We start from the raw sequence: 14,881 nt of genomic DNA, 5'->3' as shown, positions 1-14,881 counted from the left end.
CACTTAGGTGGTTTGGTCTGAAGGTGTGTTTGCCTTCCACGTGCAATGCTGCTCGTGCAGCTCACTTCTGACGTGCTGCGCTGTTTGTGTTCTGCTTTTTCCTCAGGCTCCCCAGGTAAGTATTATTCTCTGGGGTCGCGTATGGGACCCTTCATTTCGGTTCGGCCTTCAAAGTGGGTGATTTTAGTAGTCAAAGGTACTTGAGGAGGAAAAAAAAGTATTACGTGGACGGGGTGTTCCCTGACCTTTGTGGTACCTTTTAAAGGATGTGCAGGGTAGCAGCATCCTGATTTCTCTTGAGATTGGGCAAGGGCTTTATTTTCACATGTGCGTGTTCACACGGGAGCTGCTGCTCCTTTACAGAGCTATAAAGGAGATGTGGCTGTAAAAATCCACCTTCTTCCTCGTGTTATTTTAAAAAAAATATATTAAAAAAATGACAATTTTCAGCAGAGCTTAGACCTTGTCAGTCAATCACTCCTGTGCAGGGGCAAGAAATGTTGTTTAGCTAGTGAAATAATCCTTATAAGTAGTAATGCCATCTATAAAATGAAAGCTTGCCTTTCAAAACCACATCTTTTCACCCTTGAAAACGGTGACGTGACGGAAGGACGGTTTGGTTTTCCTTCGCTGACAGCGGGGCCGGAGGAGAAGGCAGCTCCTCGTCCTGCCGGCCCCACCCTGTCCCTCTCCGGGCCCCCTCTCACGGCGGTAGGGGACACAAGCTCCGTGAGGCGATGGGGCGGTGGCAGGGAGGTTGTGAGAGGGGCCCTCCCGGCCGGGCTCGTCCCCAAAGCGGGGCACCAGAGGGCTGTAGCGAACAGCCCCAGCGGCGGCGGGCGGCAGGGGCCATTTTAACCCTCCGGTCGCCGCCAAACCCCTTCCTCAGCCCCCCGTGCCGGCCACCACAGCGCCGCACCTGATTGGCTAAGAAGTGGCGGCAACGGGAGCTGCTGATTGGCTAATCTGCATCGCTACCTTCGCCAATGAGGAAGGGCAACGACGCCCGCCTTTCTTTCGATTGGCTTTCCCGCTACCTGCGTCCACCTCCTATTGGACACCGGTACGAGTAGGCTATTGGCTCTGCCGCTCCCCGGGTTGGATTTTTAATTGGGTGGCTGTGGGTTGGCCGGCGCCTCACCTGCCGCGCAGCGTCATTGGGCCGCCGCTCTCCGCGCCCCCGCCCATTGGTCGCACCGCCCCTTAAGCGCGCTCCCATTGGCCGTGGTGGCCCGGCCCGGTATCCGGGTAAGATGGCCGCAGTCGGAGAGTGCTCGCTCCCCGCTCCGTGGCGGCCGGTCTCCCTCACTCACGTCGAGTATCCCGCAGGTAAAGCTCCGCTTCGCCCCCGCCCGGCCTCCCCGCCGGCCGCCGCGCCGCTCTCCGCGGCGGGCCCCTCCCGCCGCCCCACCGCACCCCTGAGGGCCGGGCTGGCAGCTGCGAAATAGTGAGCCATTGAGCGGCCGCCCTGAGGCGGCCGGGCGCGCGTGCGCGCTGGGGGCGGTGGGACCCGCTGCCGGATCGTGAGCCGCAGGGGGGGGGACGGGGCGCTGCGCATGCGCCCTGGCCAGGCGCCCGGCTCCAGGGGCTGCCCAGCCCCGGGCGGGGAAGGGGCCGGGAGGGGGGGCCGGGGCGCGGCCCTGTCCCGCCGTCCTGGGGCACTCCCTTGTCACCCTCCCCTCGCCGCTCCCCGCAGCCCCGAGGCGTCCCTGGCCATGTGTCCCTGGGCTTCGAGGTGCGGGCCCCGCCCAGGGCGTGCCCAGCCCCAGTGTCACCCCACAGCGCCATGGCGGGGCCGGGTGTCCCCTCCCTGCCCTGCTGGTGGGTGTCTGAGGGATGCTGGAGGTCTGGTGTGGTGTCTCGGCTGGCTGGCCCTGGTGTGCCCTCGTGGTGTCCCACAGAGCCGTGCTGTGGCAGGGTGGCCCTGTCCCTGAGGTGGGCTTGGCTGCCAGGCAGCTTCTGTGGCGGTGCTGGGAGCGGGCCCTGGGGTCGGGCTTCGAACGGGCGGCGCTGTGGGAAATGCCCGGAGGACGACAGGCTTCCTGCAGGTCAGCTCTTGGCAAGGTGGGTTTGGGTACGCTCGGTGGCGAGAAGTGATGGGTGCCTGTGTGCAGGATGGGCTGTTCCAGTGGGGCAGTGGCATGATCCACGAAAGTCCTGTGTCGTGTCCCTGTGGCACACTGTGGTAGGATGCATCCCTGATCCACCAGTGTGCAAGAGCAAATAGGTCTGTATTCAGGTGGCGGCTGTCTGAGCAACGTCTGATTAGTAACTGTGGTCTTTAGGAGCTCCTCTTCAGGTGCTTTATGGGTGAGATGATAGAAAAAAGCTGCCTGTTGTACTTAAAGATAATAGGAAAGCAAGGCGTGAAGTGTCAGAGTGTTAGTATTGACAGTCTGGTCAAAACCCAAATTTGATGTTAACACTGTCCTCAATATTGCTAGTTCTCTTAGCAAGTCCTTAACTTGCCATAAAGTGCTGCTGTATGTCCTGCTTCAACGGGATTTTTAGTTCCTGATAAAAGCTCCTCTCGGTAGTGCAATACCTAAAGCTTCTAAAGTGCTTAGGGATCTTCTGGGTTGAAAGTACCCTTTTAGCCAGGAGACTTGAAATGTGACAACGCTGAAAAGATCTGGTGCTGGAAATACGTTATTTCTTGCACCCCCCCAGTATGTCTGTTTTGTGGTTTTCTGTGATACTTTACACGAAAGATTGGCGTTTCCTTTTCTGTCTTGTGTTTTCCTTCACCCTGTGCTTCTGCCATCCCCCTTCTCAAATACATTTATGTCACAGTTTGGGAGAGATGGGGGAATAATCTTTACAGTAGTACTGATATATTCATCTTTGTATCTTATCTCCTTATCTGAACCTGTCAGCATGCACAGAGCATCCTGTGCACCCTGTGTTGGATTGGTTTGGGAAATGGAGGTGGTTGAAATTGCCACATAAGGGTTATCCGTCAGATCTTAAAAAATGTGACATAATGTGATTATTTTCTCTCTGTGTTGGGTGCTTTTATACAGGCAAACGGAGAAGATGATTGTGTGGAGGGGGTAAATCACCACCAAGATTAGGGTTATGTATTGAGAGGATGAACAGCGTGTTTGTCGTCGATAAAATGTGTAATTATGGAAGCCTGTAAAGTAGAGGCAAAGGACTGAAACATTAAAACAGCTGGAGGTACAAAAGTTTCTTAATTTATTTTGGTCTAGAAAAATGAGTTGCGGTAAGATGGTAGGTCTCATACTTCTACCTGGGTTTGGGGAAAGTGCTCTAACTTTCAGAAGGCTGTTTATGTTCTGTCTCTGTACAGCATAAGTTCGAGTCCATAAAGCTGCTAGATAATGTATATTTATAAAATAGTCATGTTGGCAGTATGCTCAGCACAACGGAGTTAATGTAGCCCTGTGCTGATAGAGAGGGGTCAGAATGAGAAATAGATCCTGCTTTTACCAACGTAAATTATTAAGCTGTCTTGGCATGTCATACGGTGTTGTGTGGCTAACATCTTTTGCTCTTTGCTGATCCCAGAGACTGCTGGCCTGGAGTGCAGCGTGCTGAGCCGCTGTGGCAATGGGCTCTTAAAATCTCACGTCTTTAATGACTTCCAGTGCAGAGCTGCTGTCATCCCAGCTTTCATCTGCCAAGAGTGATGGTCCCTCTCGCTGTGACCAGGTGAAAAGCAGTCACTGCTGATTTCTGTCCGGCAGATGAAGCCCATTATTTGTTTTTCTGCTTGCAATTGTGAAGGGGAGAGGTGTCTCCAGAAGGGTGCTCGTCCTCCCTGTCTTTATCTAGCATCCTTATCAATAGCGATACAGTGCAAAACACCAAACACCCATCCTCACTGCTTGTGGTGCTGCTCAGTTCTCCAGGGCTTTCTGCAGTGTCAACTTGGAGCAAGATCAAATGAGAAACAGCGGATGAACGCTGTAGTAGTCAACTGCAAACTGGTCTGAGTAATGGGATCTTGGAGACCTAACCAAAACATTACTACAGTAAATGTCAAGATCAAACATAGGGAGAAGAAACCAACAATGGCAGTGTTACTCAACAGTGTGTTAAAGCATGCTGTTGAAGAGGACAGTCTTTAAAAATACCGTCCTGGTATTGCTTTCAGAAATGCTGGGTCCTGAAGCATTTCATAGCAGCAGCTGTACTTTGGTGAGACCAAGGAATGATCTGGCATAGTGTTGGGTTGCTGGCAGGTAGGCAGGAATAATCCTTCTTCTGTATGTCTTTCCAGTAATCAGATGGTGATTGCATCAGGATTGTTAAGTCCTTTGATGGATATAGAAAAGCTATACTCTGAATACGTCTGATAACTCTTTAAACCCATTTCCGCTTTGGATCTCACAGTATCTTTGGCACGGAGCTCTTAATGTGGTTGTTGTTTCTTTTCTGCTTTTAAGTCCACTGCTCAGTAATTTCATCAAAGGTGGTCTATCTCATGTGCAGCGAGAGGTAACAAATGTTTGGTGTCCATTTCTCCATATCATCCATGACTTCGTAGAACTGTTGTATCCTGTTTTCCTTTTTCAGCTGAAAATCTGAGTTATTTGATATTTTCTGAGTGGCTACTGTTTCATTCTTGTTATCTTTGTCCCCTTTCTATTTGCCTTTAATGTGTTTACTATCCCTTTTTAGATGGTCACACCAGAATTGCATAGTAAATTTTTGTAGTGCTGTAACAGTAACTTGTTTTGCTCTTAAATGTTCTTGCCTTTTTGACTGCTGCAGAGCATTGGATACTACTCTGAAGGTATTGGCTCATGCTAAGGCTGCAGGTTTCTTGTTTGATGCTAACTAAACTAAATCCTGTCATGTTGTGTGTATAATTAGGGTTGTTTTTTCCCGTATGCATTGCTTTGCATGGGGTGACTTCATTGCAGACTTAAAACTCATCTTCAGGGACTTCCTGTCTGTAGGGTGAGTTTCACTGGAGAAACATTGAGTTCCTGGTTTGTTTGGGTTTTTTATTATTATTTGGAGAAAAGAAAAAAAAGAAAACTTCCTCTCTTCAGCACAGCTGGGATTCTTAAAGCTCTGGGACTTTCTGGACCTCCTCTCCTTGCATTGGACAAGTTCTTTAAGGAGAGAAACCTGGCGTGCCAAACCCTTTTTTCTGCAGAATGACAGAGAATCTTCCTGTTTTCTCAGTTGTGAAGGGTGTTTACTACAGTGGGGCAGAGCTGGAGAGGCAAGCATGCAGAATCAACCTATCGGTGAGAAGGTGTGTCGGAGCAAAGGTGCTGGTGCTGTGTATGTACTTTGGCTCAGCAGTTCTTGTTGCTGTTCAACGTCAGCACGTGCTGCTCCTATAGGAATGTTTGTTCTGATAACCCTTGCTGTGATTTCTGTTTAGGGTGGTGGCCTGCCAGTCAGGGCTCATCTTGTAGCTAAGTAATATCTGTTGAAACAAGCCAATACGGCTCAGTTGTTTGGCTTCTTTAATGCAGCGTTTTATGTTTAATCTTCCTGCAGAAGTTTCATGTCTGATGTGTGCCTTTTATGCCGTAATTTAAAGGCTCCTGAAGGTATTTTTACTGTCCCACAACTTGTGATACCAGGATATGCGCAAGTAGAGGAAATGACGATCCATCGTGAATATTTACTGGTGTAAATGCATGTGACACAAACACACTGCATGTTGTCTGTGCAACTTGCACACATGCATCTGGTCAAGAACACACGACCAGCAGCAGTGCCACAAATAGATGCTTCAATAGGAAGCGGTGGTGGCGGTGGTAAAGCTGGATCTTGCGGTAGGATGTGGTTACAGTGCCGTTAATTTGCATTTTTGCATTATATACAGGTTAAGCTATTGTGAAGCTTGGATATTTCCACTGAAAGAATGCTGGGTAAAATGTTGAATTGGAGCAGAAGTAGATGCTGAATGAAGGCTGAAAAAAATAGCGTGCTTCTGAGCTATATATAGTGTTTCACCTATTTATCTCTGGGGTGCCTGAAAATGAGGTAGTTGCGTTCTTTATTTTTGCAACTTGAGCCCCAAATGATGTCCAGGGAAGGCTGGACTTCAAAAAAGCAGAATTTAAAACAAAACAGCGCCCAAGCTATGTATTAAATAGATTTTCCTTTTGCATTTTTTCCAGAGGTTTTGTCTCTTTTCTTACTAGTTGGAGGAATTGCTTTAAAATTCCCAAATTCAGTAAAATGAAGAAAAATTAATTTTTACAAAAAGGTGGGGGGGGACTAGCTTGCTAAATGTGACTGGATTTCAAACTGTCGGCTCTCCTGCAAGTCTCCTTTCCCTGGGAATAAGTCTCTGAGCGCACTGGAGCGTGAGAGTAGATCGGAGAGACGCAAGTAATCATGCTCTGAGGCCGCGGGAGCGCTGCGTAGTGATCAGCACTAGCCTTTCTCTTGGAGCTCGGTTTGCCTTCTTCGCTGGGGATTTCCAGTCATTTCGGAGCTGGTTTAGTTAGCGCAGCTCTGCCTTGAACCGTGAGTACATTTATGGTGACATCAGTGAGTTCCCGGTGTAGCTCCGAGGGCACAGCAAAAGCGCTGTCTTCAGTTAGTGCGCAGTTATTTATTTGCCTCCCCCCTAGAAAAAGTGGCTTCAGAATTTGATTCTGTTTGATTTCTGTTAGCCACAATAATATGAAATATTATTAGTGCTATCTCTGTTCTATGTTAAATGGGCAGTTGGAATGTTTGGGGGAGCTATTGTGTTAAGATTGTCTGAGTAAAGGCCTTGGTACTCTGCCTGCAGGCAGCGTCTGGGAGCGATGATTTCTGATTCTTCACCTCGGGTTCAAGTGTGGGTTGTGTGCGGGTGAAGTCTGGGTGGTTTGATTTATTTGGGTATGTTATCGTATAACATAATGGAGGATCTTGAGTTTGGTACTGCTGATGCTATTTGAATTAAAAGACTACTTCCTGAAGCACTCATCCACCATCCGCACAAGAAATAGAACTCCCCTGAGAAGATAAATAATCTGGTTTGGGTTCTACTTGACAAAATTATGGCTTTTAGTCTTGAAGTGCTAAGCCTTTATATACCATGGATTAAGAGAGTGAATGATCTGAAACATGGTGATTCCTTGATGATAAGCTATCTTCAGTTGGTAACGCTGGAATTGAGACTCTTGGAAAGTATTCCAAAGGCTTTCAGCGTAGTTTTGATTGTCTGGTGGCTTGTCTTATGAATTCCCTCATCATTTAGGACAGGATTCATTTTGTTGAGAGTTTGTGGTTTATGTAAAACCATAAGGGGCTTGATTCTCTATTGCCAGGTAACTGATACTGTCGCTTACATCCGTTTTGCATTACTATGATACATTGCTGTTCTGCTTCAGGAGCATTTGGAACCCACGTGATGCAAGGCTAACCTGCCATGTGGTGCAAGAAAAATTTAAAATTCTGTGTCTTCTAATGCTTTTCAGGTTAAAAAACAAAATAGAACCTCACTTCAGTGAAAACCAGGTAGTCTTGGGGGTTTTGTCCTCCAGCTCTTCCTAATTTCACTGGTGTTGCAAACTAAAACTCCTGCAAGTAATCCTTACTGATGATGTTGCTGGTTCAGAAATTGTCCTGGAGAGCATTGTTAAAGAGAGCGTCTGTCGTTCGTTTAGTGGCCAGCCAAGCCTAAACCAGGACACAAATCTAACCTGGAGTCTGGAATTCAAGAGGGTTCTGTGCACTGTACCTGATGTAACCACAACTATGTGGCAATAACATCAGCAGGGTGAACTTTGTAGCAGTGCAGTATCTTTTCTTTTTTTTTTTTTTTTTTTTTATCAGTTCCAGTATTCAGAGTCTGAGGTTAAAGTCCATTTTGCCAATTGCTGTTCTAAAATGTGGGTGCGTGGGCTGGGGAGACTCAGTATCTTGCAGTGGAATTGATCTAGGAATGAGTCCAATGCTCAGCCTTGCAGAGGCATCCTGTTTCCTTTTGAAAGGAGAGAGGAAGGATAAATTTATGTGGGGGCTGATCCTTTTGTGTTCAGTGATGGGATGGAGAAGATCTAGTCTCTCAGAACCAATGTAGAAAGTACCCTGTCTCTGAAGTTGCTCAGCGGGTTTGTACCACCTTTTTGTAGTGATCGCTGTCTTTAAAGATTCTCTGGTAGATAGTTCTTGCTCTCCTGATATGAGTTCCTGATCTCAGAGCAAAATTACTCTGATAATTTTTTTTGTTTCCTCAGAATTTATGCGGACATCCTCTCTCCGAATACTTTTGCATGTGTCCTTTTTCAGGGAACAGAGGCAAGAGAAACTGAGATCAAAATCCATAGCCGCTTTTTACTCTTGTTTGCTTACTACTGTGTCTGTTATAGCTCAAGGTAGAGGTTTTGAGGTACCTTATGACCTCTTGTCAGGTCCCGTTGCTGCTCCCCAATTCTCCCTGGGGAATAACTAGGCCGTGAGCTATCTGGGGTGGTGGCCCACGGTCACTTCTGTGTGATACAAGTGGGCTACTGGTTAAAAAGCAGAGTCTCCTTTTTTTTTTTTCCCCTTTATCTCCTGCTATGTTTAGCTATTTATTTCCTTCCCATTTTGCTAATGCTAGTGTTCATGCAGACACATGGTGAGACAGATTAAGGAGCTGATCCAGCTGAAAACTAACCCATTTTAGTAAGGGAGTGGGGAAGGATTTGTTTGGGGAGCGTTTATTGGTAATTGCTGGCACAGGGAGGCAGTATGAATGAGGGGGAGGGAAAGACGCTGCCTCTTTTGCAGCAGCCTGTGCTTATGTTGGATTAAAGTGACTCCGGGCCCACACCCATGGTCTTGGTTGTAAATTGGCTGGCAGTAGTATCTGCTGAATGATGCCAAGCTCCTGTCACCCCTGCTTTGGAACCTGCATGTAAGCACCACTGTCTTCCTTGCCTGGGCTCCTCTCGGGCTGGAGCAGCAGTAGTCAGTCTGCAAAATGGAGACTTGCTGCAGTGCTGAGTTTGCCCCTCTGCTCTCTGATGCAGGGCACCAGCTGACCCATGCTCTGGTGGCAGATAAGAACCTGTGAAGTTCAAACTGATTTGTTTCTCTTGTTTGTTTCCCTAGGTGATTTCTCTGGTCAGCTTTTAGCTTATTTGAGTCTTGGTCCAATATTCATTATTGTTGGCTTTGTAACACTCATCATATTCAAGAGAGAGCTTCACACGGTGAGTCCTCCTCTCCCTTCCCAGCTTTTCCTTATGACAAAAGTAATTTCCTTTGTCACCTGGTGCTCCTGTATTCACACTTCATTTTCTCTCTTTAAAGAGCAGGGTTAGGTAAGGTGATCCTCCTGTCAAAGAACAGCAGGAGACACTTATCACCTGTACCTGGTTAAAGGACTGCTTAGCCCTTGCTGGCTTTTCTGTTACTGTGTGGTATGTTTTGGGCATTATCTATCCAAAAACATAGAGGAAGATGCCTGAGGAACGAAGGAATGCTGTTGCAGAGTGGGAACTCTCCCAAGATCCCGTGGGTTTCTGCAAGATGGGCAGCATAGGCAGGAGATGGTGTCTGTAACTCAGTAGGATGTGCTTTCTTTGAACTACTGAGTCAGAAAAAGGGGATACGAAATAAAACCGACAGATTCCCAAGGGAGTGGATCTGTCTATAAGGGCTACTTTCCAGCTGTGAATCGAATACCAGGGACAGAAGTCTCTTCTGTCCCTCATATTTGATCCTTCTGTTCTGTTGTATTCTCTGTTATTCGGACTTCTGTCCGAATAACCAACAAGGGACTTTTTTGTAATGCACAATGCTTTCTGTCTGTTCTGACAGGTACTTGGGAATCAGTGTCATGGAGAAATTCCTTTCAGGAGGTATAAACCTCTTGTAACACTTGCCTTCAGTAAACAGATAAAATAGGGGCCAGTGAAAGGATTTTGGCAGCAAATTTCTAATACGGGCCATGGTGTCATGGGAACCAGTGGCTCAAGGGACCTGGGAATGGGACTTCTACGTTATTAAGCCGATGCTAGCTGGGAGAGGCAGCTGTTAAGTTTTGGCAAACCAAAGGAGAGAATAAGCTAAGAGTAACTATTGCACAAATTTGTAGGTTTTTGAATACAGGGGCTTGTTAGGTGTTGGTGACAAGACAAGTGCTGAGGTTGATTCCCAGTTCTTTATGCAGGAAGTCACCATTGCGCTGGAGAGAGATGCTGGCTGACTTGCGGCAGCCTGATCCATAGCTCAGGACGTAGGGTGAAAAATTGCTTCATCACCCGGAATGGGACTGAGTGTTAAGGAGGCAGATTCCCATCACCAGCTGGGAATTTGATCACAGCAGCAGGACTAATTTAGGGCAGGGGTACGGACGATGGAATTAAAGAGTAAAAATAAAGGCTACCAGTCTGGCTCAGTTCAGAATGTGACTTCATTTTAAACCAAAGACAGCAACTTTAGTATTAAAATATTCATAGAGAGAAAAGCCAGAAAGCACAAAAATCACCTTTTTAAAGCTATTTACCCAAGTAACAGTGTGTGCGCTCCCCCTGTTGGTCATCGGGGAAAAACAATCCCTGAAAACCTGCCGTGTTTAAAAAAAAAAAAAAAAAAGTCACTTTCTGCACTTGCTTGTGGAAGTGTGCTAACAGAATCACTACACAGTGTCGTTTTTGTCTATTTCCATGTATCATCTGGTGAAACGCTGCATATACACCATGTGTTGCCAAATACAGAAAGTGGGCTGAAAAATAAATGCTTTTCTTCCTCAGGTAGAGAATTTTGAAGCCATTGTTTTTAACTCTAGTAGTCAAAAAAGAAAATCAGAAACATATGGCTTGGGGGTTTGTCAACAGAGAGAGCCTGGTAAGTAGATGCACCTTTTAGATAGGATGACACGGTTGTCTTGCCTTCACAGATCTCTTTCTTGGGAGGGCTGGCATTCAACGAGGGAGTGAACTGGTTAATAAAAAATGTAATCCGGGAGCCTCGGCCCTGCGAAGGTATGGTATGGCCCGTTGGTGTCATGGTGTCGGTTGAGTTTTGAGTGGAATGCTAACTGTGGGGGGGTTAGAGGGTATTTTCCCCTTTGCCTCATGTTGGCTTTGGATGTTTGGGTGTAAGAAGTCTGGCAGAGCCATCTGAGCTGAGACGTGTCCTGTGAACTCATGTGCACATACTCCAGCAGAGTGGTCTGGCTTCACATCTGGAGCGTTCCAGCTGCTATGTACAGAGTAGACCTTGACCATACTCTTTCTTCTTCTCTTCCCAGAAGCCCATTCAACAGTGACCACAAAATATGGGATGCCGTCCAGCCACTCCCAATTCATGTGGTTTTTCTCTGTCTATTCCTTTCTGTTCCTTTATTTAAGGTAAAAATTCAATGTCAGGTTTTGGCTGTTAATATGTTGAAACACCTGAAATAGATGGCTCCCTTGCTGTGTGCCACTTCAGTGGCATAATGGAATTAAATCTGAGGAACTGCACAATTTATTGTGGCTAGGGTGGAAGAAGCATGTGTCACTCGACCTGAATGTAGGACTGTAGTTACCATTGCTGAAAACCAAAGGGTACGGGTGGGCGTCCTATACCTGTCTGGGTACAGGTCTCCTCATTTGCTTTTCCTAAGCTGTGATGATCCACCAGTGTGAGGGAAGAGGGGGGGAATAGGGACGAGGAAAGAAGAGCCGCTTTCTCATGTGTCTGCTCAGTTTTGTCAGTGGGGTCGTCTGCAATCTTTTAGGTAATACCTGTTGCCTACTTGCATGACCTTCTAGTTCACCTTCCTTACCAAGTACTGGTTTTACATGCTGTGCTGTGCTTTTCTGAAATTCTCGCTGGGGCATGGCTCTGTCTTGTGGCTCCATGTGTGGAGGAGGACAAAACTCACAGTTCCTCCTAGCTTTGTGGACAATGGAGGGACTCTGACGTCTTGGCTCCCTGTTGCATATGCTCAGCATGTGCCTTTCACATCAGTTGCAGTAATTGTGAGCATTCTGCTTTCCATCACAGCAATCCCTGTTAACAGTTGGAGAGAGAGAAGCGTGGCTTTCTGGCTTCTCTTTAACTGCTGCCAGTGGGACAGATTGCTGCTGGGATGGTATCGAGCTGCCCATGACCCCACTGGAGTAGAGCTTTCCTAGGGTTTCAGAGATAGTGAGAACAGAGATAAGGACTGCTCAGCTCCCTGCCACTGTGCTAATGGCTCTCCATCTCTTTCAGAATGCACCAAACAAACAATGCGAGGTTTCTGGATTTACTATGGCGACATGTGCTGTCCATCTGCCTCGTCACAGTGGCTTTGCTAGTCTCATATAGTAGGTATGGAGCAATTGTTTGTCTTATGCTCTCATACAGTCCTGTGGCCTTTAACAGCCAGCAGACCTGTCATTCCTTATCCTGCATTTCCGATCTAATTCTTGACAACTGCATTGTACAAGTCGGAGCTTTGCAGAAGTTGCTGTGTTGCCACGAGACCCTTCAAATAAGCAAAGGTGCTACGTGCGTGGTGCTTCACAGAAGCATTTCTAAAAGCCAAGATCAGCTGAGCTTGTACCAGTTCCCCATCGGCTCCATTGCCACGCTGTATCCTCACTGCCTCGCCCTCTTTCCAGCACTAATCATGAAAGCATTGCACCATGCCTTGGCACACCAGCATCTGCAGCATGTGGATTGCTACAGTTGATCAGTCCAGTTGTTTTGCTTGAGCATTAGTCAATAAAAACATTTAGAGCTGTTTGACTTGCAAGGTTTAGTTGTACTAAGATGAATAAAGAAAAAACGAAAGTTTGATAATGATTTTTTTTTTTCTTTTTAGTAGTTCTAAAAAAACACATGCATATTAAATGAGCTCCAGTGATTGGAAAGCAGACAAATTCAGGATAGAAATAAGGCCATGTTTTCCACAGGAAAGTAATTACTTGTTGGCACAGTTGACTGTACACTAGAACTGATTCCTTATTACTGGTTATTTTTAAAATTCTGACAGGACAATTTCATAAGAGATATATGGTCTAATTCAAATAAAAATTAATTTGAGGAAATCCAGTGGCCTCTGCTAGGCAGAGGGTCAGATAAGATGATCTTAATGGCTTTATGATATATAGGTGAAAAGAATTTTGAATGTGACTCACGCAGCTTGTGTGCATGGATAACTTAACAGACCATTAATGCAGCTTTCTGTGAATGGCTGCAATCGCAGTAAGCACGCTGTGGTGGTGCAGCCTTCGTGCTGTCACATTTCAGAGCAGCAAAATCGTAGCAAAAATGCTGGCTATGTTCTTAGAAGCTTTTAAGGTCCAGCTTTGGTGGCTTGGAAGGGACTTGTTCTGTTACTGGCTTGGAAAAGTCGGCCGTGGGAACCAACAGTAATAGTTCCTCAGCTAATCCAAAGATACATGAAGAAGAATGTGGAGGGTTATTGAGTTAAGCCCAAACTAGAAGCGCTCTAAGCTGAAACTGCTGTAGCAGGGAAGACAGTTTTCCCAAGAATTTCCCCCACTTTTTTGCCAGATTTTAGTGAAAAAAAAGTAAGATATCCATGTTTAACACCTAGAGGATAACAGAATATCTGAGGGTCCAGTGAAGTATCAGTCCTTGAGTCGTGCCTCCTCTTGTTTTAAAGCCTGTCTGGTGACTCTTCTCTTCCACTGCAGGGTTTATTTGCTTTACCACACCTGGAGCCAAGTCTTATATGGAGGTGTGGCAGGAAGCATCATGGCCATAGCCTGGTTTGCCTTCACACAAGAGATATTAACTCCTCTCTTCCCAAGGATAGCTGCATGGTAAGTCTCTGTTCTGTGGAGGTTTTATTCCTGCAAGTCTGCATTCTGTGGATTGCTATTTTGCTTATTAAATGAGTCTATTGTAATGAGCTGGTAACACAGGTGTAGTAGAATTACCTGGCAAAAGAAAATTTCCCTAATCAATCAGTGTTAAAAAAAAATAAAAAAAATAAAAATGGTACCTTGCATCTGAAGCAAAATAAAGATACTTCAGTCTCTAAAATTTGAGTTGTAGCTGTGCAAGCCCTGACTGTAAATGGGCTGCTCAAACTTCTATGAACCACCTAAGTTACAGTTGTTAGAGAATTCCTGGCTTCTGTTCCAGTTTTTCATGCTGACTGTTGTGTAGCCTACTTGTCCTTCCGTGTTTTCTTGTGTATGCATATACAAAGAATCATATACCTTTGCCTGATATGGGTGGGGGAGAGAGGAAGTTTAAGCCACTGTTAGGTTTGGAAAGCCCTACTAAAACTGTCAGGCGTGGCTGGGTGCTGGAGAAGCTTTTCGAGCAGAACAGACCTTTCTTAATGAACATTTGATGACCTAGTGAAATTGCAAAGCCATTTAAATGTAATATAGTCTGAAAACTTTATATAAGGAAAGAAAAAACCAAGAGGTGTTTTTTTTTTTTTACTTAAATTTAACAAGGAGCTCCTTTCCCACGCTGAAGGGTAACAGAATAGTAATGTTAAATCTGGAGCAGTTTTTGTGCTTTTTTTTTTTTTTCTATTTTGATCAAAATTGTGTTGAAGAAAAAGTCTAATTATTTCCTCCTTTCTATCACCTTGTCCATTTCCAGGCCAATTTCAGAGTTCTTTTTAATCCGAGACACCAGCCTCATTCCTAACATCCTGTGGTTTGAATACACAGTCACGAGAGCAGAGGCAAGGTAAGTGATTTTTGCGGGGTGGAGGAGCTCTAGCTGGTTTGACTTGTCAGGTGTAGTTATTAATTTATTTTCTAATATGTAGATAGCTGCTGTGGGTAGAATAGTGCAGACTAAAGAAATACCAAGTTGCGGGTTAACTACTGCGTCTGGAAGGTGAATCTGTAGGGAGTGTTTGTGATTAAAGAATGTTTCATTTAAATAGTTGGTATTTTAGCTCCTTAGCCCATGTTCTTTGCAAATAATTGTTTATAATCTTGCATCCACGTGAGAGCTTGTGTGTGGATGTTCTAGGACTGTAAAGAGT

The 14,881-nt window shown here is 45.9% G+C and overlaps 1 protein-coding gene across 3 annotated transcripts in view; it reads left to right on the top strand.

Annotated features, from left to right (window-relative positions):
- Positions 1-1,250: 1,250 nt before the first annotated feature.
- The window catches only part of DOLPP1 (dolichyldiphosphatase 1), an 18,615-nt gene continuing 4,984 nt past the window's right edge, over positions 1,251-14,881 (top strand). Inside the window, exons 1-7 of one of the 3 annotated variants that reach the window (XM_054221117.1) lie at positions 1,251-1,329; positions 9,031-9,131; positions 10,823-10,907; positions 11,177-11,276; positions 12,127-12,225; positions 13,560-13,688; positions 14,488-14,577. In XM_054221117.1, the coding sequence (XP_054077092.1) occupies positions 1,254-1,329; positions 9,031-9,131; positions 10,823-10,907; positions 11,177-11,276; positions 12,127-12,225; positions 13,560-13,688; positions 14,488-14,577 (680 nt within the window). In that variant the 5' untranslated portion in view covers positions 1,251-1,253. Of the gene's footprint in view, positions 1,330-9,030; positions 9,132-10,822; positions 10,908-11,176; positions 11,277-12,126; positions 13,689-14,487; positions 14,578-14,881 lie in introns of those variants that run through there. The other 2 variants (XM_054221118.1, XM_054221116.1) reach the window with 2 other exon arrangements.

This window comes from Rissa tridactyla, chromosome 14, assembly GCF_028500815.1.
Source record: "Rissa tridactyla isolate bRisTri1 chromosome 14, bRisTri1.patW.cur.20221130, whole genome shotgun sequence".
Lineage (NCBI taxonomy): Eukaryota > Metazoa > Chordata > Aves > Charadriiformes > Laridae > Rissa > Rissa tridactyla.
The sequence above is the reverse complement of the archived record's forward strand: the minus strand, read 5'-3'. Positions and strand labels throughout refer to the sequence as shown.